General features: G+C 39.4%; 6 protein-coding genes across 8 annotated transcripts in view; 5 read left to right on the forward strand and 1 right to left on the reverse strand.

Annotated features, from left to right (window-relative positions):
• LOC128523868 (uncharacterized) overlaps positions 1-18451 on the forward strand; it is a 46450-nt gene extending 27999 nt beyond the window's left edge. Inside the window, 4 exon segments of the mRNA XM_053496021.1 lie at positions 2475-2492; positions 5346-5693; positions 6283-6294; positions 18039-18451. Of these exon segments, the coding sequence (XP_053351996.1) occupies positions 2475-2492; positions 5346-5693; positions 6283-6294; positions 18039-18354 (694 nt within the window). The 3' untranslated portion in view covers positions 18355-18451.
• Positions 1-27918, forward strand: part of LOC128523741 (zinc finger protein 239-like) — a 366823-nt gene that overhangs the window by 71824 nt on the left and 267081 nt on the right. The gene's annotated exons all lie outside the window — the stretch shown is intronic.
• On the forward strand, positions 2688-3349 carry LOC128523966 (histone H1-like). The gene has a single exon (XM_053496213.1). The coding sequence runs from the start codon at positions 2729-2731 to the stop codon at positions 3347-3349; it is 621 nt and encodes a 206-aa protein (XP_053352188.1). The 5' UTR covers positions 2688-2728.
• Positions 4027-4445, forward strand: LOC128524048 (histone H2A-like). Its single transcript, XM_053496339.1, has one exon. It carries the CDS (start codon positions 4042-4044, stop codon positions 4426-4428), a length of 387 nt encoding a protein of 128 aa, XP_053352314.1. The 5' UTR covers positions 4027-4041; the 3' UTR covers positions 4429-4445.
• LOC128524007 (histone H2B-like) lies at positions 18899-21014 on the forward strand. Of its 3 annotated transcripts, XR_008360484.1 has the most exons (4): positions 18899-19214; positions 19900-20101; positions 20260-20442; positions 20625-21014. XR_008360484.1 is itself a non-coding variant. In XM_053496275.1 (1 exon), exon 1 carries the CDS (start codon positions 18908-18910, stop codon positions 19280-19282), a length of 375 nt encoding a protein of 124 aa, XP_053352250.1. In that variant the 5' UTR covers positions 18899-18907; the 3' UTR covers positions 19283-19336. The 3 variants fall into 3 exon arrangements, 1 of the variants encoding a protein (XP_053352250.1); XR_008360485.1 differs by lacking the exon at positions 20625-21014 and having other exon boundaries at positions 20260-20483; XM_053496275.1 differs by lacking the exons at positions 19900-20101; positions 20260-20442; positions 20625-21014 and having other exon boundaries at positions 18899-19336.
• LOC128523656 (zinc finger protein 252-like) lies at positions 25046-27107 on the reverse strand. The gene is made up of 2 exons (XM_053495712.1): positions 26952-27107; positions 25046-26743 (listed from the first exon to the last, which is right to left on the reverse strand). Exon 2 carries the CDS (start codon positions 26706-26708, stop codon positions 25227-25229), a length of 1482 nt encoding a protein of 493 aa, XP_053351687.1. The 5' UTR covers positions 26709-26743; positions 26952-27107; the 3' UTR covers positions 25046-25226.

Genomic DNA, 27918 nt, shown 5'->3' on the forward strand with positions numbered 1-27918 from the left:
TATTGTTAAGGAAATTATTACGGTTGAGGAATTTGATATACTCTGTTTAACAGAAACCTGGATTAAACAGGACGAGTATGTAGCTCTAAATGAAGCTAGTCCTCCTGGATACAGCCACATACACCAGCCTCGGTTAACTGGTAGAGGAGGAGGCGTCGCAGTTATTCACAATGATAATCTGGCTATCGTGCAAAAACACAGATTTTAATTTTATGCATTTGAAGTTCTCTATAGTAACATGAAGTCAGCTCAGACGATTTCGCTAATCATCATTTACAGACCTCCAGGGCCGTACTCTGAGTTTCTCTGTGAATTTGCAGATTTCCTCTCAAACCTTGTTGTTTCCGTAGACAAAGCGTTAATTACTGGAGATTTTAATATTTATTTTGGGAATCCAGAAGACCCTGTGCGTAGAGCATTTATGTCCATACTGGACTCAGTAGGAGTAAATCAGTGTGTAGTAGGACCCACTCATAAAGCAGGTCACACTTTGGACTTAATATTATTGTACAGATTAAGTATAAGAAACATAATTACAATTCCACAGTCTGAAGTTATCTTAGATCAGTGTCTTGTCTCGATTAAAATGTGTCTTAGTAATAATGCACACACATTATTGTGTATGTAGCGTACGTTGCGCTACTGCTTTAAAAATACGTTTACATCAAATACCACACAGAGCTTTATCAATAATTTCCCAGAGTTACCAATCAGGCTCCACAGAACTCAATCAGGCGACTGAATATTTAGAGTCAAGACTTCGTTATAGCTTAGATATTGTAGCTCCAGTTAAAGGAAAATTTTTATAGATAAGAAACTTGTTACTTGGTATAATGACCACACACGTACTCCAAAACAAACCGCTCGAAAATTAGAACGCGAATGGCGTCAAACTAAATTTAAGTATCACTAAACATATATTGGGTCATATTAGTAAAACAAAGAAACAAAGGAAAGAACATCAAGACAAACAAAATATGAATCTATAAAAACAAAATTTTAAGAGGAATGGCAATAAAACTAAACAGGTAAGCTAAAATAAAATCAATAGCAGCAGTAGCTTATGCTAGTAAACTAGTTACTTATTTTAATTATTATGGTCAATCTAATCTAATAAACAAAACGAAAACAAAATCTGGGCGTAGGATGCCCACTAACTACACTAACTAACCAAACATAAATACAAATACTAGCTCCTGCTGCTAACTAGTGATTCTAACAGATTTTAACAAATTCTCACTCTGCTTATGTAGACTTTTGGGCATACTAACCTCGACTCGACACCGTGAATTGGAGGTACTTTAAGTCCAACAACTCGTACTGGGCGAAGAAGTAGTAACCAACACGTAGCGCTGGCAAATAAAAACAACACGCAAAGAGAAACCGAGCGTAGGTACAAACTATCACCAGCTAACCGCCACAACAAACCGGAAGTATAATGAGTCGCTGTAACAATGTGAATGAAAAAAGAAGAATATTGTGTGGATTTATTTTTTATTTAAAAAGGTATACTCTGATTTATGGTAGATTCATTCGTACACAACTGAAGTAAAATATTTTCCGTTTGCCGTTTTCCTTTGACGTTTATGAAAATTTACAAATCTAATATTTCATTTCAAATACAGTGTGTCTGTCTCTGTCTCTCTCTGTCTAGTTCAGTATACTCGACAATAATCATGGGGAAGACTGCTCACTTTTCAGTTGTCCAGGAGATGACTTTATGTTCTTATTGTTCTCAGGAAGTCCTTTAATAAGAATTTTATATTTCTTTTTTTTTTTAAATTGTAAACATTTTGTACATGTCCCTAAAACTAATGTCCATCCTGTCATTTGGGGAAACTGTGAGAAATTGTTCGATATAATCTGTGACATCACCACCATCATCCTCACTAAAAAGAATAACACTGTAAGTACATTACGTATCCACACGTATTTTATCATTTTCATCATATTTTGATTGTAGTTTGATGTCAAGCTTCATATGTCAACAAGAAATTAAAAACATGTAATAAACAGGACACAGTCACGTGCAACAGTGAATCACTTTACTAACTGAAGGTCCACCATGTGATCATAGAATGGAATAGTGAGGGACATTTCTTAGATGGGTGCTAACAAATAAACAAAACCTCCCCCCACACCTGACACAGATAGACACACACTCACACACTCTGGCTCTCTCAACCTGTCCACTAAGCTGTGCTTTACACAGGCCAAAACAAGCTCTGTTTCATATCCTACACACAGCGCTCGGCCAGTGCTCACACATCGAGCTCACTGACAGGACTCGCCTTCAGTTCGGACCAGAGTTCTTACAGCGGTGCGACCTGTTTTTGTCCGGTTTTTACACACGACACGCACGAAATGCGCAGTCCGCCGGCTCGAGCTGCAGGCGCGCGGCGCACGTTTATGGCTACTGCGCGAGAGTGCGGCTGTCTAACTGACCGTGTCGGGCCTCGGAAGAAAGAGGGAAGGCCTTTCTCACTAAACGTGTGCTTGAACGCTTGAGATCTGCTGTCAGGACTCGGATATTCGCAGAGAAATGTCCGGAGAAAACACACTCGCTATCGTGTGACGGAAGCGCAGTCATTCAGCGGCTGCCTGGTTGAGTCTACACCGCTCTCATGTGTGCTTTAAGATCAGAGGGGAGGGAGGTTCCAGTGTTTTACTGCGCGCTCAGCGTTACACTCGTTTATTCTACTTAGATCCCTAAAAGAGAGAGAGAGAGATGGCAGAAGTGGCTCCCGCGCCCGCCGCCGCGCCGGCCAAAGCGCCCAAGAAGAAAGCAGCTTCGCGGCCAAAGAAAGCCGGGCCTAGCGTCGGCGACCTGATCGTCAAAGCGGTTTCCGCGTCCAAGGAGAGGAATGGCATGTCTCTCGCTGCCCTGAAGAAAGCTCTGGCTGCCGGTGGATACGATGTGGAGAAGAACAAGTCCCGCGTCAAGCTCGCCGTCAACAATCTGGTGAAAAAAGCGGTCTTGGTTCAGACCAAAGGCACCGGCGCGTCTGGCTCTTTCAAGCTGAACAAGAAGCAGACCGAAGCCAAGAAAACTGCACCCAAAGCGAAGAAGCCGGCCGCCAAAAAGCCCGCAGCGGCGAAGAAGCCCAAGAAGGTAGCGGCCAAGAAACCCGCCGCCGCCAAGAAGTCTCCTAAGAAGGCAAAGAAACCTGCCGCCAAGAAAGTCACCAAGAGCCCCAAGAAGGCGAAAAAGCCGGCGACCCCTAAAAAGGCAGCGAAGAGCCCCAAGAAGGCGAAGGCGGTTAAGCCCAAGACTGCCAAGCCTAAAGCATCCAAGGCTGCCAAGCCTAAAGCGCCCAAAGCGAAAAAGGCAGCTCCTAAAAAGAAGTAAACATGTTAAATTTATTTCTTTCATATTTCACCCTAAACGGCTCTTTTAAGAGCCACCCACGTTGTCATTTAATGAGCAACAATCCACTTTTTTTTTGTCAAACTACATGAATAGAATAAACATGTAATTAATACTATAAGATTCTAAGGAATCCTGTAATTTTAAGATATTTCTGAAGTATACACTTCAGTCTAGTCATGTAAGAGTATATTGAGATGCATGCAGGTAAACCGGAAGTATAACAGGCTTTTAATAATGCGTGTGAAAAAGCAAAGGACTGTAAACAAAACATTAGGAGATTCGGTTGTGTGGGACACACTCTCCTTGTAGATGTGGACTCTGAAATATAACAATTGTTGATTTTCGTTTGCAAGTTTACATTTTTTTTTTCTAAACCTTTGTTTTCTGAATGAAATGGTCGTTGTGGATATGTTTGTTTATTGTGAATGTCATTGTAATCACCAATGTCTTTTCTCAATGAAAAAAAATACTTTAAAAAGCATCGAAACTATTTCTGCTATCTTGTGATGTGACAGGGGGCGGGGCTGGAGAGAATTCGACGGCGTGTTAGTGATTGGCTGGTTTGTCACAAAGATTGTAGCCAATGAGGATGCAGCAGTTTAGGCTATATTAGAGAGCGCTAGAGAATGATTGCTTACACTTTCTGTTTGAACACGTTAACGTAGTGAATCATGTCTGGAAGAGGCAAAACCGGCGGAAAGGCTCGTGCTAAGGCCAAGACTCGCTCATCCAGAGCCGGTCTGCAGTTCCCCGTGGGCCGAGTCCACAGGCTTCTCCGTAAAGGGAATTACGCCGAGCGCGTTGGTGCCGGCGCTCCGGTCTATTTGGCCGCTGTGCTGGAGTATCTGACTGCTGAGATTCTGGAGTTGGCTGGTAACGCCGCCCGCGACAACAAGAAGACCCGTATCATTCCCCGGCACCTGCAGCTCGCCGTGCGTAACGATGAGGAGCTGAACAAACTGCTCGGCGGAGTGACCATCGCTCAGGGTGGTGTGCTGCCCAATATCCAGGCTGTGCTTCTGCCCAAGAAGACCGAGAAGCCGGCCAAGTCCAAGTAATTTCACCCACTGCTGCGTTTCAGTATCCAAAGGCTCTTTTAAGAGCCACCCAGTTTTCCTTTAAAAGTGCGTTACTTTCCTCCTCATCAGTTCACAAACATGTAGAACGTAAACGAGTATGAATTATAAAATTTTGTAATAAGAGGTTTCCTGACAAAAGGATTAGTTCTTTGGGGATCTCTTGTAATAAGTCTCACTATATAATGTGTGTAACTACTAGCATCAGTAATTCTGCATTCACAGTATTACTACTGAAACTACTAGTATCAGTTCAGTCAATTTAATCGTTTTAGTTAGATCTGTGTTTTTTTCTTTCAAGTCTACTTTTGTTGAGCGGAAATATGTTTAAGAATATGAGACCGGAATAGTATTTTCAGAGTGGAACCAATGTTCTCCAGTCAGGGGAGAGTCAGTGTTTAATTGTGTGCGACACTATATATTTGTCCAGTTGTGTTCGGCAGACAGTAATATTTTCAGCTACAGTGTTGTGCAGAAATGTTTTTCTGGAGACTTTTATGGAATGAATACATGTAAAGATCCGACCAATGAGGTATGTGATGTTTTACTTTATGTTTAAAGTTACCGAATTTTTTAACGTTGCACTATAAATGTGATTATTTTGAGATATATGTGTACAAAACGGGAATGTATAACATTGTAAATACCATTAGTACATTTTGTTTTAAAACGCAAGCAGCGCGCTCGGTTTTGTATAAAGATAATGGAGTTTCAAACCGAGTCGGTGGGAGAAGAGGAGCCAATAAATGTGAAGCCTCGTTACGTTACGGAGTGACGTAACGCGTTGGAACAAATGACAGGCGGCGCTTTAAAGACGCCCAATCAGCGCAGCCGAGCGTTAGGCTGTAAATAGGCTGCGCTCTCTCGTGTACCTCATTCTGTTTTTCTCTCTTAAGAAGTATAAGCAGCTCGTAAGCGATGGCATGAACCAAGCAGACCGCGCGTAAATCCACCGGCGGTAAGGCGCCTAGGAAGCAGCTCGCCACTAAAGCTGCCCGTAAGAGCGCGCCGGCTACCGGCGGTGTGAAGAAGCCTCACCGTTACAGGCCCGGCACTGTGGCTCTGAGGGAGATTCGCCGTTATCAGAAGTCTACCGAGCTGCTCATCCGTAAGCTGCCGTTCCAGCGTCTGGTGAGAGAAATCGCTCAGGACTTTAAGACCGACCTGCGCTTTCAGAGCTCGGCTGTCATGGCCCTGCAGGAGGCGAGCGAGGCCTATCTGGTCGGTCTGTTCGAAGACACCAACCTGTGCGCTATTCACGCCAAGAGAGTGACCATCATGCCCAAGGACATTCAGCTGGCCCGCCGTATTCGCGGAGAGCGCGCTTAAACATTATACTCCCGTCTAATCTACACAAAGGCTCTTTTAAGAGCCACTTCATCGTTTCAGAAAGTCGGCATGTTTTTATAGTGTTGGGTTTTACGAATTATTGTACACAAACTGACTACAATGAGATCTTACACAATAGATTATGTATCTAAAAAGTTTTATAGAGTGATAAAAGGTTCCAAGTCAAGTTTATAATAAGCGTTTAGTCACTTAAAGCTTGTGTATAGATTCATTTGGTGGTCTGATATTACACAATTTAAATAATGTCTATATGCATTTCATATCCTGACTTGTTTTGTTATAAATCTTCTCAGTGAAATATAAAAATGTAGTATCACATTACTACGTGATTTTGACACTGACTTGGGCTGGTATTTTAGTTTACAAATGCAGTAGATAAGGCATGAGATCTTATTCAATCTGTCATTATTAAATATTGATATAAATTTTCACCAACAGTGTCAAAATCATGAGCTTGTGTGCACAACAGTATCATCTTTGGACAAGTGCATCCATTGTGTGGGACCTGTATCCTTCAAGTGTCTTGGCTATAAGTGCAAAGGTGAGATGCAGTATTTAGTACAGTGTTAGTGTGTGGCTCAGGGCTGTAGGTGGACTTGCACTCCTTAGATATACCTAGAAAATAGGTACACCTGAAAGGAAAGCTGTCTAAGGAAGAAATCTTCTTCTGTGAAGGTGATCATGTTTGTGCATCCATATTGATGCAGCTGTATGACCATTGTCAAATTTGTTGTGTTGACGTCTAAAGGTGATGTTGAATGTAGTTTACCATCACCACGGACTACAGCCTCAGACACATTTAACTAATGAAACACTGAACCTTCAGGCAGGAGGGTTTATTGTGGGATTTTAATGTTGCACTACATTTATTTATATCAAGTTGCATTTAAGAAACGGACAGCTTAGTGTATGGTCTGTATTTTAATGTACAGTATTTCATGTACTCCCCTCACATTTTTGCAAATTTTCTGTCATATCTTTTCTTGGGACAACACTATAGAAATGAAACTTTGATGCAACTTAAAGGGGTCATTGTACAGTTTGTTGCGCAGAATAGATTTATTTTTCTCTGAAGAGAACTTGACATACAGCCATTAACGTCTAAACAGCTAGCAACAAAACTGAACAAACGTGTCCAAATTGTGCCCAAACTGTCAATATTTTCTAACATTTCCATGGCAAAAAATTGGGTAGGTAGATTTTGATTGAAGGCAAAAAAAAGAGAAAAAAAAAACACTAAATTGGTCGCAATGACTGAATGTCGTATTTTCTGTTGTTTGAAAATAAACATTTGTATGTTTGAAATGCATGGCTCTGACTAGCTAGGGTTAGTCAGCTATGGCTTCCCGTGTAATAAAGTAGCCATTAACAAATTCCTCGACAATAATTTTTTCAAGGTACCCTGCCACACACAACCATTTTGTCACACAAAATATTGACAGTTTGGGCACGATTTGGATAGGTTTGCTGTAAGGTGTATTCACTTTTGTTGCCAGCTGTTTGAATGTTAATTGCTGTATATTGAGTTATTTTCATATATAATAATCTATACTTCAGTGCAATGACTCCTTTAAGTTGTATTAGTTTAATTTCTATAGTGATATCTTATGAAAAAAATATTATACAGAATATTTGCAGAATACAGAATACAGAATATTTGCAGAAATGTGGGGTAGATAAGCACAATTATTGTGCATTTTGTGATAAAAGTGTAAAATTTGGTACATTTATAGCCCCTTCTCCTATTGGCATGGAATATGATACATTAGTGATGTAGTGAAAGATTTATCTTCCATACATAGTTTTTAGAAACTTTCAAATGGATAATACATGAAGTCATTTAAAAGCCAAGATTTCGACAAGCATTTGCAGGAAAATTGTGCAAATTGTACACATCTGATATGTCAAAGTTCCATTTTTTCCCCCCACAGATGTCAAATTATTGCCCTATTTTACAAAGTCCAACATGTATTTCTCAAATGTGTGCTATAACAGGGAAATCTCATAGAGTGGATGTCAAAACACAACCAGGGCACACTGGCGTCTCTACTCCTGTGAAACTCAGCATTGGGTTCAAATTCAAATTCAAATTTTATTTGTCACATACACAGTACGATATGCAGTGAAATGCTTAAAGGTTCAGTATCTGCTTACTACACGCTCCTTTATATCATGCTTTCTGTATTCAGTAGTTATTATTGGTAGTCTGTAGTCAGTCGTTATTCTACCGGTTGTAATGTAGTTGGTTTCCTAAATGCCATCTAACGTTAGTCCCACATCTGTTGCACACTGTCAATGCTTAGATGTAGTTAGATAATTAGACTTGGATTGACAGGTTGTGCCAGCGTGGGAGAGCCGAGCCATGGATAACAGGACTTTGGATGACTTTCATATAGTTACAGATTGCACTTGAATTAAAAGATACTGGATAAACAATTGGGCTAGGGGTAGGGTAGTGTTCACATTCAAACCTATAGTTGCATCCCATACATAAATGTGTTTTTCTGTGGTAAAAGGTGGTAGTCCCTCTGTCTAAACAGCAAGAAATTGTTGTAAAAAAAAATACCTTGTTTGATATTACACTACATTAAATCTGATTCTCTATTGCAAATTATTGTTAAAAATTAACCTGAACCTTTGGTAGTGACTATATGTGAAATTAACCACTTTTGGCATTTACGTCACTTATTTTCTGTCAAATCCATCTGTACTGTCTTCTACCAGGAACTAATTTGCACCTGATATCTTGAAGTAAGATAAACAATGGTTATCTTGAATTGTCAGGGGAAAAATGGAAACATCAGGACTATTTTCAAGTCCAGATTTAAATCGTCCCTATGCTGAACTGGACTTCATGTTAATTTAAAGAATTTCTGTTATATTGAACTTTCAGCTGCATAACACACATGGTGTTATATCATCTCTATCTGTTATCACCCAGATGAGGATGGGTTCCCTGTTGAGTCTGGTTCCTCTCAAGGTTTCTTCCTATTACCATCTCAGGGAGTTTTTCCTTACCACTGTCGCAGTCACCCTTGGCTTGTTGATCAGAGACATTTCTTTCATCATTCTACATAGGAATGGCATACATGAACTGTATCAGTCAGGATTTAGGCCTCATCACAGTACAGAGACGGCGCTCGTTAAAGTAGTAAATGACATTCTATTGGCCTCTGATCAGGGTTGTGTAACTATGCTTGTATTACTTGACCTCAGTGCAGCTTTTGACACTGTTGATCACGCTATTCTTCTTCACAGATTAGAAAATGTAGTGGGAATTAAGGGTACAGCCCTCTCCTGGCTCAGATCCTATCTGACCCATCGTTATCAGTATGTAGACTTAAATGGTGATTATTCTGCATGTTCTCTAGTGGAGTTTGGCGTTCCGCAGGGTTCAGTTTTAGGTCCACTGCTTTTTTCCCTTTACATGCTTCCTCTGGGCAACATAATCCGTAAGCATGGTATTAGTTTTCATTGTTATGCTGATGATACACAGTTATATGTCTCAGCAAAACCTGATGAGAAAAAACAGCTTACTAAAATTGAGCAATGTGTGCAGGACATAAGAAATTGGATGCTAACTAACTTCCTTCTGCTAAATCCGGATAAGACAGAAGTTCTAGTCATAGGACCGCATACAGCTAGGAGTAAAATTTTAGATCATACCGTAACTTTAGATGGCCTTTCTGTTCCATCAAATGCAACAGTGAAAGACCTTGGTGTGATTATTGATTCCAGCCTTTCATTTGAAGCACATGTAGATAATATTACCAGGATAGCATTCTTTCACCTCAGAAATATTGCCAGAATAAGAAATTTATTGTCGCTAAACGACGCAGAAAAACTAGTTCATGCTTTTATCACCTCTAGGTTGGACTATTGTAATGCCTTACTGTCTGGTTGTTCAGCTAGATGCATAAATAAGCTTCAGCTAGTCCAAAATGCAGCAGCGAGAGTCCTCACCAGAACCAGAAGATATGAGCACATCACCCCTATCTTATCTTCACTCCATTGGCTCCCTGTGAAATTTCGCATTGATTTTAAAATACTACTCTTGACATATAAAGCATTAAATGGTCTCGCGCCGCAGTACCTGAGCGAACTGCTAGTGTCTTACGATCCGCCACGCCTACTTCGATCAAAGGATGCAGGCTGCTTGTCAGTACCGCGTATTATGAAAAATACAGCTGGGGGCAGAGCTTTTTCTTACAAAGCCCCAAAGTTATGGAATAGTCTTCCAAATAGTGTTCGGGACTCAGACACAGTCTCAGTGTTTAAGTCCAGGCTAAAAACCTATTTATTTAGCCGAGCATTTTTATAAATAGATTTGCCATAGGTAAAGGAGCAGATCTGGGGGACTCATGGACGTAGAGTATTATGGTAAACTGGTATGTTTGGATGCTGTCTTCCTCACTCTCATTGATCACTCAGGTTTGCTGATGGTGAGGTGATTGTTTGCTTTACATGTCAGGAAGCCCTCATGTTTGTGTTTCCTTCTGGCTCCTCCCTTTTAGTTATGCTGTCATAGTTAGTCCTGCCGGAGTCTCTGCTTGCACGCTACAGTTAATATACATTCACATTATACATTGTGTGACTGTGACCATACCTAACTGCCATCTCTCCTCTTCTTCTCTTTCCCCCCCTCTTTCTTTTTCCTCTCTCCTCCTGTCCCCCCCTTTCACTCTTTCTCTCTCTCTCTGTCGAGCTACACATGTCGTTCCTGAGCTGCCAGTGATCCAGACTCCCTCTGCCCTCCGGACCTGTCTGACCCATCCTGGTGCCCCGCTTCTGGCTGAAGATCTCGTCACATGGATGTCCTGTGTGTCTCTCTGGGATGCGTCTGGTGTCTGGGAATGATTCTCTCTACCTAGAAAATGGTTCTGGCCTTGACTGGTGTTGGCAACTGTTTCTCTGGGGACTTGACAGTTCGATAGTTCATGACTGGAACTTCTTACAAGTCCACCTGGGTCTTCAATAACTACCTGGACTCCATATTAACATCAATTAACATCAGCTATTATAGCTGAACTGCCTCCCACCCTACACACTGTATAAATGCAGATCATTTACTGCTTTTTGTTTCACCCAAATGAGGATGGGTTCCCTGTTGAGTCTGGTTCCTCTCAAGGTTTCTTCCTCTTACCATCTCAGGGAGTTTTTCCTTGCCACTGTCGCCCTCGGCTTGCTCACCAGGGACAAACTGACCATTTTGATTCATACAAATTCACATTTCATACAAACCTAAATAATTCTTTTGACTATGTAAAGCTGCTTTGCGGCAATGAAAATTGCTAAAAGCGCTATACAAATAAAATTGAATTGAATTGAATTGAATTCATCTCATTATTATCTAGACACATTTTTCTCACACATACACAATTTATTTTTATTTTTTTATTGAAAAATTAATTTATTTCATTTTTGTGAAGCTGCTTTGAGATAATGACCATTGTTAAAAGCGCTATATAAATAAAATTGAATTGAATCTTTTTCATAAGAAATGTATGCTTTGATGTGGACATCATCCATATCAGACCAATTTGTACAATTATGCTAATCCTGGCCACTATCTTGGATTTTAAATGACTTCATGTTGTATCCATGTGACAATTTTTAAAAACTATGTATGGGAGATGCATTTTATTCACCATATTACTAATCTATTATATTACATGCTAATAGGAAAACTGCTCTGTTGTCAGAGGTGGCCATTTTGAAAAACGGCTGCCAGGATCACCGTATTGAAAATTCAATAGTAATAAAGTGGCCAGATATCCCAATTTTTTTTTTTTTTTTGGACTGCCTTTATGTATAAGTATACCAAAATATATGCTTTCATCACAAAATGCATAATTGTAAAAAAAAACATTATCATAGCCACTCGGGGTGTACTCACTTTTGTGAGATACTGTATGCATAACTGCTTTACAAAGAAACCATAATGAAAAACTTGTCCTTTTATTAAATCAAAAATATTTTAGTCTTCTGATAAAGTAGGTGTTGTACACTACAACTTTGGCTGTGGAAACTTGATTGTAGTGAGCTGGTTATATCAAGCGGAATACGCTTACTTTAGTTTTGCCTCACTGGGCGCAGACAGGATCAGGGTATTTTGCTAAAGGTTTCCCTGAATCTGTCTTTGAATTCTTGTTCTGTGTTGTACATCCTTGCTATGACACAAACTTTTTAATTGACCCATAAAATGTAAATATTTAAAATGTGTTACAGCTTGTTTGGGGGTCTGGCATGAAACATGCTTTTAAGCGAATTACAGATTACTACCACCGCTATTGACGGGTAAGTACCTACTTTAGGTTTCTTGTCTTCTTCTTTGTCTTTCGGCTGTTCCCTTTCAGGGGTCGCCACAGCGAATCATTTGCCTCCATCTAACCCTCTCCTCTGCATCCTCTTCTCTCACACCAACTAACTTCATGTCCTCTCTCACTGCATCCATAAATCTCCTCTTTGGTCTTCCTCTAGACCTCCTGCCTGGCAGTTCCAACCTCAGCATCCTTCTACCGATATATTCACCATCTTTCCTCTGAACATGTCCAAACCACCTCAATCTGGCCTCTCTGACTTTATCTCCAAAACATCTAACATGGGTTGTCCCTCTGATGAACTTATTCTTGATCCTATCCATCCTTGTTACTCCCAAAGAGAACCTCAACATCTTCAGCTCTGTTACCTCCAACTCTACCAAAAACTGTCTTTTCTTCAGCGCCACTGTCTCTAAGCCATAGAGGATTGCTGGTCTCACCACTGTCCTGTACACCTTTCCTTAAGGTTTCTTGTATACTCAGCAAAAAAATAAACGTCCCTTTTTTAGGACTGTGTATTTCAACAATAATGTAAAAATCCAAATAACTTTACAGATCTCCATCGTAAAGGGTTTAAACAATGTTTTCCATGCATGGTTCAATTAACCATAATCAATTAATTAAAATGCACCTGTAGAATGGTCGTTAAGACCTTAACAGCTTACAGAAAAAAGGCATTTAAGGTCACAGTTCTAAAAACGCAGGACACTAAAGAGACTTGTCTACCGACTGTGAAAAACACCCAAGGAAAGATGCCCAGGGTCCCTGCTCATCTGCGTGAACGTGCATTAGGCATGCTGCAGAGAGGCATGAGGACTGCTGATGTCCGCTCCGTGAGACGCCTAAGACGACGCTACAGGGAGACAAAAAGGACGGCTGATCGTCCTCGCAGTGGAAGACCACGTGTAACAACACCTGCACAGGATCGGTACATCCGAATATCACACCTGCGTGACAGGTACAGGATGGCCACAACAACTGCCCGAGTCACACCAGGAACACACAATCCCTCCATCAGTGCTCAGACTGTCCGCAATAGGCAGTCCATGAGGAGGAGATGCACTGCAGTACTTCAAGCAGCTGGTGGCCACCAGATACTGACTGGTACTTTTGATTTTGAGCCTCCCTTCATTCAGGGACACATTGGGAAACATTTTTAGTTTATGTTTTATGGTGTTGACTCTTTTAGTGTTTATACAAATATTTACACATTAAGTTTACTGAAAGTAAAGTAGTAGTTTTATGGACTTCTTTAATGAAAAAATCGATAGCATAAGGAAGAAAATAACAGAGGTTCAACCTCTAATAGCATCTCATGATCTAGTTCAGCCAAGAGCTTCACATTTAGATTTTCAGTGCTTTACAGGTATAGGACAGGAAGAGCTGTATAAACTTATCACCTCAGCTAAATCAACAACGTGCCTGTTAGACCCAATACCACGTTCATATCAAAAATATTAGAAAAAGTAGTATCAGCTCAAATATGCACATTCTTGCGGGAAAACAACATCCTAGAAGAATTTCAGTCAGGTTTCAGGCCACATCATAGTACAGAAACTGCACTAGTTAAGATTGCAAACGACTTGTTTTCAGCTTCAGACCAAGGCTGCACCTCAATATTAGTCTTACTTGATCTAAGTGCTGCATTCGACACCATAGATCATAATATTCTCATAGACCGCCTACAAAATCATATAGGTATTCAGGGGCAGGCATTAAAATGGTTTAGATCATACCTGTCTGATCGATACCATTTTGTAGATCTAAATGGAGTACCGTCTGATGTAATGCCAGTGAAATATGGTGTCCCACAAGGGTCAGTTTTAGGACCTCTCCTGTTCTCAATTTACATGCTTCCCCTGGGAAACATCATTAGAAGGCATGGGATTAGTTTCCATTGTTATGCTGATGATACCCAATTATACATCTCAACAAAACCAGATGAAATACCCAAGTTGTCTAGATTAACAGAGTGTGTCCAGGACATAAAAGATTGGATGACCAATAACTTTCTTTTACTAAATTCAGATAAGACAGAGATATTGCTCATCGGCCCAAAAACCAGCACACAACAGCTTTCACAATTCAGCCTGCGTTTAGAAGGATGTACTGTTACTACTAGCTCAACAGTAAAAGACCTGGGCGTGATATTAGACAGCAACTTGTCTTTTGAAAATCATATTTCCAATATCACAAAAACAGCCTTTTTCCATCTTAGAAATATTGCCAAACTTAGGAGTATCCTATCCGTATCTGATGCAGAAAAGCTAGTTCATGCATTCATGACCTCCAGACTGGACTATTGTAATGCATTACTAGGTGGTTGTCCTGCATCCTCAATAAACAAGCTACAGTTAGTCCAAAATGCAGCCGCCAGGGTTCTCACTAGATCCAGAAAATATGATCATATAACACCTATATTATCGTCCCTGCACTGGCTACCTGTTCAATTTAGAATTAATTACAAAATAGTACTACTTACATACAAGGCTTTAAATGGTTTAGCTCCCTCATACCTAACCAGTCTTTTGATACGCTATAATCCACCACGCTCCTTAAGATCACAAAACTCTGGACTTCTGGTAATTCCCAGAATTTTAAAATCTACAAAAGGGGGCAGGGCATTTTCATATTTGGCTCCAAAGCTTTGGAATAGCCTTCCAGACACTGTTCGGGGAGCAGACACGGTTTCCCAATTCAAAAGTAGGCTCAAGACGCATCTCTTTAATCTGGCATACGCGTAACTCAACCCATAACCTCATACTCCATTACACTTATCCTGAATGGCAACTACGCTAATTCTCTCCATCTTTTCTGTATTTTTCTACCCATCCTGAGACATCTGGAGATTGTGCCAGCTTCAGTAGACAAAGGCCAACCCTGCGAGGTTTCTTAAGCATCTTGAGAAGGACCTGCTCCAGCTAGATTCTGCTTTATGATGGCTGGAGCTACACATCCTGCTCCTGTGCTTCCAGTGATCTGACCCCATCTGCCCTCTGCACCTACTGCTGAACTGAATCTACACAACTTCTGATATATTGAACTTTCACCTGCACAACACACTTGATGTTATTTCTATCTGTTATCACCCAGATGAGGATGGGTTCCCTGTTGAGTCTGGTTCCTCTCAAGGTTTCTTCCTATTGCCATCTCAGGGAGTTTTTCCTTGCCACTGTCGCCGTCACCCTTGGCTTGCTCATCAGAGACATTTCATTCATCATTCATTCATTTCATTATTATCTAGACACATTTTTCTCACACATACACACTTCCAAATATTTTCTTTTCTTTTCTTTCTTAAAAAAAAAAAAAAAAAAATCTTTCTTTTTTTTTCTTGTGAAGCTGCTTTGGGACAATGACCATTGTTAAAAGCGCTATATAAATAAAATTGAATTGAATTGAATTGAATTAAATATATATCTAACATCTCCTGCACTATCCAATTATTTAATTTGTTTTCTCACTTATTTCAGGAGCGACAGTCTTCTAGATATTCTGGGGACGAACTGGTATTGGGTCATGAAGGTGTACTACATTCAGAACTAGGTCTGAAGTACCTGTCTGATGAGTACTTTCCAAACTCAGAGTCACAAGATGATGATGAATCAGGTACTAGCAAACCCGTTATGTCTAGTAAGTCGATGCCCGATGAAGGACCGTCTTATGGATCAGATGCAGACGTCCAAGTTTGAGCTAGCACATCCAAGGTTCATCCGTTACCCCCATCCCCTCCCCCCATGAATCCACATCCACTACACTGCTTTGTTATCGATAAAATCGATAAGCATTTGATTAATCAAGTTAAACAGAGATTATACTCCTTATTGGACCTAATGCATTATCTAGTACTGCATGTGTTTAGGAGATTCTCTCGAGAAACATTTTTGTTATTAGGGTTTAAAGTCTCCTCACATCCCAATAACTTTATCATTTTGTTATCACATGTTATCAACATCTGATACGTCATAATCTTTGAGGCTGTCTTATAATTTGAAGAAAGAGATAAAACTTAGGCTGCCAAAAATTAAGAAAAACTGTGGCAATGTCTAAGAAATGCTTTAAAAAACTACATTCAAAGCGACCTGAAAAACTAAATACCTTTTTCAAGTAAATCCCACTCAATTAGTATGTGTCTTTATAAGTAAAATCTGAAAACATAACTTTATAGTACCTTACTAACATTCAGAGACTTTTTTTTTTATAATTAAATGAATATTAAAAAAATAACTTTTTTTCCGAAACCTGCCCTACGTTACAAGATCATAATTTACAAGCTCTCAGCAACCCTATTGTGTTTGAGCACTTCGGGGTGAAGGACCTTGTTCAACAGTGACGACTGACCCTGTGAATCACTGGCACAGAAACAACGGATTTATACCCGTCGCCCAATGCGCCGAGCGGCATGTAGAGGAAACTATCCATCCAGTAACCCTATTACAATAAATGAAATGATCTCAGCTGTCTCATAGTTTACAAATGTGAAAAGCCCCTGACCTGATGTGTTATCTTGTCTAAAGAGGTTATAATAAATTTATGTTTTGGATGGATATTGCCTGCCACCTTGTGGCCGAGTTTAGTAAGTGACTGTTTCCTTAACTCACTTGTCTCTAAATGCTCTAACATTTAGGTTAGTTATATCAGTAAAAGAAAATAATCTAAGGTAATTCTACTACTACTACTACTACTACTACTAATGATAATAATAATAATAATAATAATAATAATAAATAAATAAATAAATATAATTTCCCATTGAGCATGGTGGGGTAATAGTTAGCACTGTGGTTTCACAACACATTACATATGCATGGTCAAAAATGCTTCACCTTTACACTGTTAGTTGATGTACCAATTATACACTGATATGTAACGATGTTTCAACAGATATGCCATTATACATTGTGAATTAGAAAGTACTACCGATACTTACGTTGGCCTTGATTTATATTTTTATCATGTCCCATGGATGCTTATTTGCAGTCCTCCGGTCAATTGTCTTTTGTTGTCTTAATTCTATTAAAATCTGTTTAAAAACATTGTCAGCAGAGATTTGTCACTGTTGTGATGTCATTATACATCATTAATATTTTGTTATTAGCTATGCAAATTATTAGCAAAATAAAGGTATTAACGTTAAATAGTTTTTAACTTTTTTTAAGAAATGTTCTACAAAAATTCCCTACATTAATGATTTTTCATCTATATTTCTAGTCAATCCAATTAAATTCATCTTGTGCCATATCTCAGCTGAGTGGTGACAGTCTATTAGTAAGTGTTCAATCATCAGAACAGTTTTCAACAGGACATGTTTTAGATGTAACATTACAATTCCATTTGACAACACAGCGTGCAGCTAGATGACCAACACTGATGAGCCACAACACATCCCTCATGGTCTCACTGATGTCCTTTGTTTTTCAATTTTTTATGTGCTCTAGACTTTCATTTCATGAATTCATTTCATGAATGACTAAATTAAAACTTTCCTTGGACTGGGTTGAAAGTGTACACAGATGTTTGTGGTGATCAGCTAAACAGGAGCCTTAGCTGCAGTGCTGCTCTAGGTGCCTTAAAGTTATAGTGGACTTGGAAAAGGTTAGAAAAGGTACCTGAAGGCCACAGATATGCTCTAAATCCCTGCTTTTTTTTCTGTGGTCTATGTCAGTGTTTACACTTACACTAATGATGTATGATTTATTTGGTATAAAATATAATCGCTCATTTTATATATTTTTTATGGGGAAAACATCACTTCTCCTTGTACCATCATTACTGGAGAAAACGTATTAAAAATATTGTATTACTCGACGGGTAGTATTAGTCCCGCCCCATCGCCTGGTCTCAAGTAGGTCCGCGGGAGACGAATAAACACGTGACAGCTGCACCGTGGATTTATTCAGAGGTTTAATTTCGTGAAAGCAGCACGATGTCAGGAAGAGGAAAGGGCGGGAAAGGACTCGGGAAGGGAGGCGCTAAGCGTCATCGTAAAGTTCTCCGCGATAACATCCAGGGGATCACTAAGCCCGCTATTCGCCGTCTGGCGCGCCGTGGCGGAGTGAAACGTATTTCCGGTCTGATCTACGAGGAAACTCGCGGTGTACTCAAGGTGTTTCTGGAGAACGTCATCCGCGACGCCGTCACCTACACCGAGCATGCTAAGAGAAAGACCGTCACCGCCATGGATGTGGTGTACGCGCTGAAACGCCAGGGACGCACCCTGTACGGATTCGGCGGTTAAACACTCCAACGGCTAACGACACGAACACAACGGCTCTTTTAAGAGCCACCCACATCTCCAACAAAAGAGTTTTTACTCCTGTATGTGTGTAAAAGAAGCATTTACAATATATATAAAACGTCTGTATGTAGCGGACGAGCGAATTGAATGTTCCAGTTAGATATTTACAGTAAATCGGTTAACATTGTAAGTTAGAATATGTGTTGGAGTCCTCGGGTTGTAGGAATAATTAAAAAAAACTGTTTTTAAAAGCCTTTGAATGAATTTAAAACACCAAAAAAAAAAACGAAAGTATTTAAAGTTTATGCTCGTTTAAGTTAAATTAACCCGCGACTCTAAAACGGCGGGAAGGGACACAAAGCGAAGCGGAAGGGGGAGAGTAAGAGGAAAAGACTGAGGTGGTAGGAGGTCCCTCACGTGTTGAGGTTTTGAATATAGACCAATCAAAATCCGTTCTTGGCTTGTGCTTAATTACAATGTGACCTGTACATAGAGGGCCCTCGAGACGGAGCTGTTCATTCTTCTCTCAGTCTCGTAGAGAATCAGCAGCACCATGCCTGAGCCAGCCAAGACCGCCCCCAAGAAGGGCTCGAAGAAAGCCGTGACCAAGACCGCCGGCAAAGGAGGCAAGAAGCGCAGAAAGTCCAGGAAGGAGAGCTACGCCATCTACGTGTACAAAGTCCTGAAGCAGGTTCACCCCGACACCGGCATTTCGTCCAAGGCGATGGGAATCATGAATTCGTTCGTCAACGACATCTTCGAGCGCATTGCCGGTGAGTCCTCTCGTCTGGCTCACTACAACAAACGCTCCACCATCACTTCCAGGGAGATCCAGACCGCCGTGCGCCTGTTGCTGCCCGGTGAGTTGGCCAAGCACGCCGTGTCCGAGGGCACCAAGGCCGTGACTAAATACACCAGCTCCAAGTAAAGCGCGTCACCGCCGCCTTCATCAACACAACGGCTCTTTTAAGAGCCACCCATGTTGTCCCTCGAAGAGGGACATTTTTTCCGCTACTGAACGTGTGTGGTAGAAAAAGTTGTCAGTCATTTTAAAGTTTTTTTTTTATACACTTTCAAAGCGGTTTCATAGCTGCAACTAGTAATTATAGTTTATTTGATCATTCAAAATTGGTTTCTATATGTAATAAAATTTTCTTATAATGAAAAGGGAGACATTCATATTTCTCATAATTAAATGGAAGTATTGCTTCTGTTTGTGGCAACGTGTCATCATCTTGGTACACTGACCTGCATGCCACAAAACATGGACCACTATATAGTTTTTAGGAATAATAAGTGTCATTTAGGGATGAGGACATGACGGCTGAAAAGTTAAGTTGCATATTTCAGGTAAGAACTTTTTTTTTTAAGGTAACTTTAATATTTACCATGTCATTTTAATTAATGTCAGATTAAGAATGTAACGTTGTGTATATTTGAGTTCTCATAAGGTGATGCGTTATTTACTTTCCCAATTATTGTTACATCTGCACAATGTCTTTTAAGTGAGTAAAATTAGTCAAATTTTTGTTCTTTCTCAACCAGGTTTCAGCCAATACTGTTTACCTCACTGATGATTCAAATGTGGCCCTGTTCCCTGGAGGAGTCACTGGTGTTTTCAGTACATTAGACCTTATACCTAAGGGTCACTATGAGGTCCATGGCGAAGACATGGATTCAACCCCAGTAGGCCCTAACAGCCACAGTGGGTTACTGGCCCCTCCACGGCCACCAAAACTTTTCAGAGGTAGGAATATTGTTCTTTTCAATGTTTTTGTAATTTAGTTAATAAAAAAAGCAAAAAGAGGCCATTTCTAGGCCAACACATGGATAGCTAATATGAATAGTTAGAAAGAATAACAAATTACTATTGCAATAATTGTGAAGTCATGTTTTGTCTTTCAGATGAGTTTACCTTGCTGAGGTGGCTGGTGGGAGGTTGATTCCCAGTAGAATGGTGGTGGTTTGTATCTGGAGGGTGAAGCTTCCCTTCACTGGGAATAATAGGAAAAGTACAAGATGCCATTGGCAATTACAATCCTATAATTTTGACAGATGCCCAGGGCAGTGCCATACTGGAGTCAGAAGGTACAACAGGCGAGTCACAGAAGCCTTTATTTAAATAAATAAATGTTACATAGGTTGTTACAAAAATATGGTGTAACACCTGTGACAAAGTGTTTGTAAAATTAAACCTTGTTTTAGGCATTTGCTTGTGAACAGTTCACCTTTTTTAAATGTCAGTACATACATTTTCATTTAATCCTTAGTGTCACAATACTGGAAACAAAATGCTTGAAAAATTCTTGCTGTGCCAGAACAAGACTTTAATAGCCTCCAGGGAACAATTTAAATTGAAAATTTTCTTGTCTTTTTCTATCAATACTCTTTGGAGTACAGTACAGTGCTGTGAAACAGTATTTGTCCCAATTTTTGAAAAGGTGAGTTAAATTTCACTTGCCACATCCAGGCCTGATTAATGCCAGACCTCTTGAATTAAGAAATGGGGCAAATACTTTTTACAGCACTGTATATATTATCCACAGACCATTGACCAGGAAAGACGTATAACAAAACATCTGAAGCCTCAATTAGGATATTGAATTTATAGGCCTTTGTGCAGAGAGGGCTTGATTTATTCACCTTTCACTTACAATAAAACTGAGTTAATAGATAAATGTTTTAAAATTCAAATTTTATTTGTCACATACACAAACATACACAGTACGAAATGTAGTGAAATGCATTATACGACTGCCATTGACCCTAAAAGAGAATTAAAGTTTAAAAATAAGAAATAAATATGAATAAAAGAAATACAATAGAAATTAAATAAAAAAATTAAATTAAACTAGGAAAAATAGAACTAAAAATAAAAATAGAAATATGATGTACAAATTAAAATATACTGTACTGTGTGTGCAAATATGCATAGAACAAAGTGTCTTTTGCAGAGGATATTAAAGTGTCTTTGTGCACTGGTCCAGGATGTAAATGTACAACATGTAGTGTAGATATGAAGGAAGGTGAGCGTGTAATTGTCCATTGTGTTCATGGATGTAAAAAGATTGAAAGATTTGATCAATTATGAAAAGATTGTGTTAGTTCTGCATAGTGGTGTGGTTGTGGTTGAGAGATGAGTGGTACCCGGTGGGGTCTTCTGCTGTTGTAGCCCATCCGCCTCAAGGTTGTGCATGTTGTGGCTTTACAAATGCTTTGCTGCATATCTCGGTTGTAACAAGTGGTTATTTCAGTTGCTCTTCTATCAGCTTGAATCAGTCAGCCCATTCTTCTCTGACCTCTAGAATCAACAAGGCATTTTCGCCCACATGCCATTCCCTGAATAATTTTCACAAAGGTGGGGCTTAGAAAAACGCATCTCGATTTGTTAATCCACGTGTTTATTTTTATTAATTCGCACACTAGTTTTAGTAATCAGTGTGCATGGTTTGTTATTGTCTTTTTTTACATGATCCCTGTAGATCCATAAAAAACTTAAAACAGAGGGAACTGAATATTTTTCAGATTTAAGTGAAAACACCCACCACAGTGCAGGAGTTCTATTTAACACATTAAACAGTTATTAACCCCCAAAACATTATCTGCCATGATATCCCTGCAAATAAGTGTGAAAATCTCCTAACATTCCTTACAGTATAAATAAAATCAATGACATTAGAGCACTTATTACACCTCCTGCTTATGACCCAGCTGTTCCTCCAGTGTGGTTAACTGTTCTAAATCAGTTTATTCATTTTTTTCCTCTCTCATTTGCATGATATCACTCATTTGACACCAACTTATTGACTCATTAAAGAGAACTTTAATACAATTGCTCCTAACATTTAACATTAATTCATCGTAGTCTTGAAACTGGAATTGTTCCTGATGCTTTTAAACATGCTGTTTTTCAGCCTCTCTCTCTCATACAGTATATGCAGGTCCTTCTCAAAAAATTAGCATATTGGGATAAAGTTCATTATTTTCTGTAATGTACTGATAAACATTAGACTTTCATATATTTTAGATTCATTACACACAACTGAAGTAGTTCAAGCCTTTTAATTATTTTAATATTGATGATTTTGGCATACAGCTCATGAAAACCCATCTTCCTATCTCAAAAAATTAGCATATCATGAAAAGTTTCTCTAAACGAGCTATTAACCTAATCACCCGAATCAACTAATTAACTCTAAACACCTGCAAAAGATTCCTGAGGCTTTTAAAAACTCCCAGCCTGGTTCATTACTCAAAACCGCAATCATGGGTAAGACTGCCGACCTGACTGCTGTCCAGAAGGCCATCATTGACACCCTCAAGCAAGAGGGTAAAACACAAAGAAATTTCTGAACAAATAGGCTGTTCCCAGAGTGCTGTATCAAGGCACCTCAGTGGGAAGTCTGTGGGAAGGAAAAAGTGCGGCAGAAAACGCTGCACAACGAGAAGAGGTGACCGGACCCTGAGGAAGATTGTGGAGAAGGACCGATGAGCTTAAGGCCGCTATCGAAGCATCCTGGGCCTCCATAACACCTCAGCAGTGCCACAGGCTGATTGCCTCCATGCCACGCCGCATTGAAGCAGTCATTTCTGCAAAAGGATTCCCGACCAAGTATTGAGTGCATAACTGAACATAATTATTTAAAGGTTGACTTTTTTGTATTAAAAAAACTTTTCTTGTATTGGTCGGATGAAGTATCCTAATTTTTTGAGATAGGAATTTTGGGTTTTCATAAGCTGTATGCCAAAATCATCAATATTAAAACAATGAAAGGCTTGAACTATTTCAGTTGTGTGTAATGAATCTAAAATATATGGAAGTCTAATGTTTATCAGTAGATTACAGAAAATAATGAACTTTATCACAATATGCTATTTTTTTGAGAAGGACCTATATATATATATATAGAGAGAGAGAGAGATGAATAGAGCTGTTGACCTAAATAATTTTTCTTTTCTCGGTTGCCAAAAATTTCATTTCATTTATAAAAACACTTGCAAAAAGAAAAAAATAGATTGGCTAAGCTGGCTCGACTTTTTTCACGTTATGTCAATATTTACAATGACATTAACATATTTGCATTGAGTTTAATCATGTAGCACTTTAATATTCATAGCAAAACCAAAGATGATGATAATAATAAATTCATAGCACTACCACTACTACAAATAATAATAATTATTATAACTATTATAATGAATGGAGAAAGCGCAGTCAAAGAAGAATCATTATTGATACAAAAAAGGAGAGAAGTTGTTGAATAATAAATCCATATCAGTCTTACAGTTTGAGCTAGGCACGTTCATGAGCTTTGTTGCTTGCTGTCAATAGGTGTCTAAGAGAGATTAACACATTAGCAGCTTCAGTAGACACGCTATACCTGAAATTGAAAAACTACTGCATCTTACATGTAATTTACATCATATGCTTAGAATGTTACAGCTGGCCGAGATCACGTTTCCCGAGACGTGCAACATGGCCACATCTGTAGTATAATCAGGCCCAATAAGGAGCCAGCATGGGGTACATGCCTGAGGGGAGTATGAGATCTGCAAGATTACCAACACCTTCTAAGCCATCACAGAGACTCTGACATTGCTCCTTTCAGTATATTCTTTTGGTCATGAACTATGCCTCCCCACACTGCCTGCCTACTATGATGGGGATCCTTCCACCTTCTGCCCTTATCTTTCTCAATGTTCCCTCATGATTGAACTGAAGACTTCATCATTCCCCACAAAATGGTCCAATGTTGCCCAATCATTACCCTACCTACAGGAAAGGCACAAGAGCATTATGGGATGATCACATTCCCTGCTGCTTCACATGGAAAAAAAATAATTTAAAAAGCACTGACGAAATAAGTACATTGTTTGACTGTTAATTTATGGGCTATCAGACAGACACTGTAATACTCAAGCTACACCAGAGATCCCACTCCATCTCTGATTATGCCATCAACTCTGACTCTCTTTTGTGGCTGAAGTGAGCAGCCATATTTTAGCACATTCCTTAACAGTCTGTCTGACTCAATCAAGGATGAGTTTGCACCTCAACAGCTCCCATCTGACCTGCAGTCATTCAATAAATTAGTGACCCTCATCAACACCTGGAAATGGTTTCAACTAGAGATTTGTCATCAGCTTTATAAACCATAGACAATCAGTCTTATGTCACGCATGCCTTAGTGGACTCCAAAGGAAGACCAAAACCTCTTCGTCTTTTCCTCCATGTCTTCCCAATTCAAGACCTCACATCTTTAAATCAACTATTCATTGTTCAGGTGCTTGACAGCAGCAAAATTGTCCCGATCACTCATTACCCTGCTCCCATTACTTTTGAATTTTCTTGAATCCCGTTTAGATTATGATAGTCTTGCACAGCTCTTTTACAGGCACTTGAAACAGTTGTGATTGGAGTAGTGTGATTAGGATAACTTCATGCAGAGTCCCGCATCTAGAAGATTGGTCTGTGTGCATTAAGCTTTCACACAACTGGTGCTAATTTTAAAACAACAAACAAGCAATTAAACCAACAACAAGCACCATCAAACAAACATAATCCTCACCATGGTCTAGGCTAAAGTGAGCTTTATGCAACAGGTTAATTACTGCATCATCCACCTCTATATGGTTTTGGTGCAAAAACTGCAAAGGGTCCAGTGTGTATTGTCATGTTTGTCATAAGACTAAGCAAGCTGCCACAGATCCAATTGTTCCAGGTGTTTTAAACCGTGAACTGGAGGAGGACAGAGCATACTACATTAACATTATTAAAGAACATATTTAAATTCATACTATCCAAACCTCAGACCAACATTGTATTAGTCAGTCAATCAGTCCATCAATGTCCTCACCATGTTTCACATAGTTCATCCCAGCACTATTTTTTCCTCTCCTTCAGTATGCGTACGTAGATGCTTATTAAAAGAGCTGATTCGAGAAAAACTATTTCCACACACGGAGCAGTAATAAGGCTTCTCTCCAGTGTGAATGCGCTGGTGTTGTTGGAAATTCCTCAAATTACTAAAACTCTTCCCACACTCTGAGCAGTAATACGGCTTCTCCCCAGTGTGAATACGCAGATGTTTCAGAAGAGGGGCTCTTTGATTAAAACTCTTCCCACACTGTGAACAGTAAAACGGTTTGTATCCAGTGTGAATGCGCTGATGTTGATGGAAATTGCTCAAATTACTAAAACTTTTCCCACACTCTGAGCAGTGATATGGCTTCTCTCCAGTGTGAATGCGCTGATGTTGATGTAAATTGCTCAAATTACTAAAACTTTTCCCACACTCTGAGCAGTAATATGGCTTCTCCCCAGTGTGAATACGCTGATGTTCTTGAAGAGCGGCTCTTTGAGTAAAACTCTTTCCACACTGTGAACAATGAAACGGTTTGTCTCCTGTGTGAATGCGCTGATGTTTCTTGAGATTATGTTTATGAGTGAAACTCTTTCCACACTGTGAGCACTGATACGGCTTCTCTCCTGTATGAGTGCGCTGATGTTCTTGGAGACCACTTTTATAATTGAAACTCTTTCCACACTGTGAGCATTGATGTGGTTTGTCTTGTCTGTGGATGAGCTGGTGTGCTGTGAGATCCTTCTCTTGACTAAAACTCTTTGCACACTCTAAGCAGTAATATGGCTTCTCCCCGGTGTGAATATGCTGATGTTTCAAAAGAGTGCCGCTTTGAATAAAACTTTTTCCACACTGTGAACAGTGAAACGGTTTGTTTCCTGTGTGAATGCGCTGATGTTGTTGGTAATTGCTCAAATTACTAAAACTCTTCCCACACTCTGAGCAGTAATATGGCTTCTCCCCAGTGTGAATACGCTGATGATCTCGAAGAGAGGCCCTTTGATTAAAACTCTTCCCACGCTGTGAACAATGAAACGGTTTGTCTCCTGTGTGAATGCACTGATGTTGCTTGAGATTATATTTATGAGTGAAACTCTTTCCACACTGTGAGCACTGATGTGGTTTGTCTTGTCTGTGGATGAGCTGGTGTTCTTTGAGAACCTTCCCTTGGGTAAAACTCTTTCCACACTGTGAGCACTGATAGGGCTTCTCTCCTGTATGAGTGCGCTGATGTTGTTGGAGACAATATTTATAACTGAAACTCTTTTCACACTGTGAGCACTGATACGGCTTCTTCTCTCCTGTATGAATGTGCTGGTGTGCTTTCAAATTTCTCATGTTAGCAAAACTCTTTCCACACTGTGAGCACTGATGTGGTTTGTCTTGTCTGTGGATGCGCTGGTGTGCTGTGAGACCCTTCTTTTGACTAAAACTCTTTCCACACTCTAAGCAGTGGTGAAGGTCTGTCTGAGTTTCTTCTTGATTTGTCATAGTAGAAATTATATGTCTTTTGTTCTTCTTTATCTCTGGTTAAGGGAAGAAGATAGAATCCAGCATCATGAAAAATACAAAACATTGTATAATAGCAATATATAATTGCTTTTTTAATTTTATTTATTAATTATAATTAAATGTATTATTATTATTATAATTATTTTCTGGTACTACAGACACTATTACCTAAACAGAGCTCTATGTAGGATCCAGTCAGTAAGTGTTTAGACTTTAACTTACCTCAGGATCAGTGAGTTAATCCTCTCCAAATGCTGTTTTTAATTGAACTGATTTAAGATTCTCTGTAAAACTGCAGGTAGAAACAGCTAAATGTAGAGATTGTTTTAGCTTAGCTGGATAACTAGGCCGTCCAAGTGGCACAACGTCTTCAGCTCTTCTTCTCCTTTGTCTTTTAGTTGGGTGTTTCACTGCCCCCTACTGGACTGGATGGTGAACAGAACCATTAAGACTCTATTCACAGTCTGTTTTATTCTGTTCAGTAAACCTAAAATATAGTTTAAATTGACAGCAATAGTTCCTCAGCAATAGTTTCTCTTTTTTCTCTAAATCTTAACTTCATCTGCTCTGATCTAGCACCTAGACAAAGACTACACACCATTAGATTCAAAGATTCAAGATTCAAAGGACTTTATTAATCCCAGAGGGAAATCACTTTGTCTTGGTTGCATTAATTTAATTTAGCAGGAAGAAAGGATAAAAAAATAGATCAGACAATAAAAAAAAATAAAAAATACAATAAATGGAAGTAAAAATAGAATTAAATATAGCACAAGGCTACATATTGCACTAAAAATAATCAATATACCAATATTGCACTTGAACTGTAGAGTAAGTGAAAAGAAAGAATATTGCACAAATGTACTGGTAATCGGATATTGCACATGAAACTTAAGTCTTGAGTTGTGGGAACAATAGTGTCCTGAAGTATTACTGAACAGTCTGTATCCCGTAGTGTAAACGTTACAGAGACGAGTTGTATAATTTAATGGCCATTGGAATAAAAGTTCTCCTATGGCGTTCTGTAGAACACCTGGTCATAATCAGTCTCTGGCTGAAATTGGTTCTCTGGTTGGAGAGAATACTGTATAGGGGATTGTTCAAGATTGTGTGTATTTTAGACAAAATCATCCTCCTTGCCACAGGACAGATCCGGCCCTTTTAATGACCTTCTTCAGTCTGTTTCTGT

This window comes from Clarias gariepinus, chromosome 1 (assembly GCF_024256425.1).
Source record: "Clarias gariepinus isolate MV-2021 ecotype Netherlands chromosome 1, CGAR_prim_01v2, whole genome shotgun sequence".
In the NCBI taxonomy this organism is placed as follows: domain Eukaryota; kingdom Metazoa; phylum Chordata; class Actinopteri; order Siluriformes; family Clariidae; genus Clarias; species Clarias gariepinus.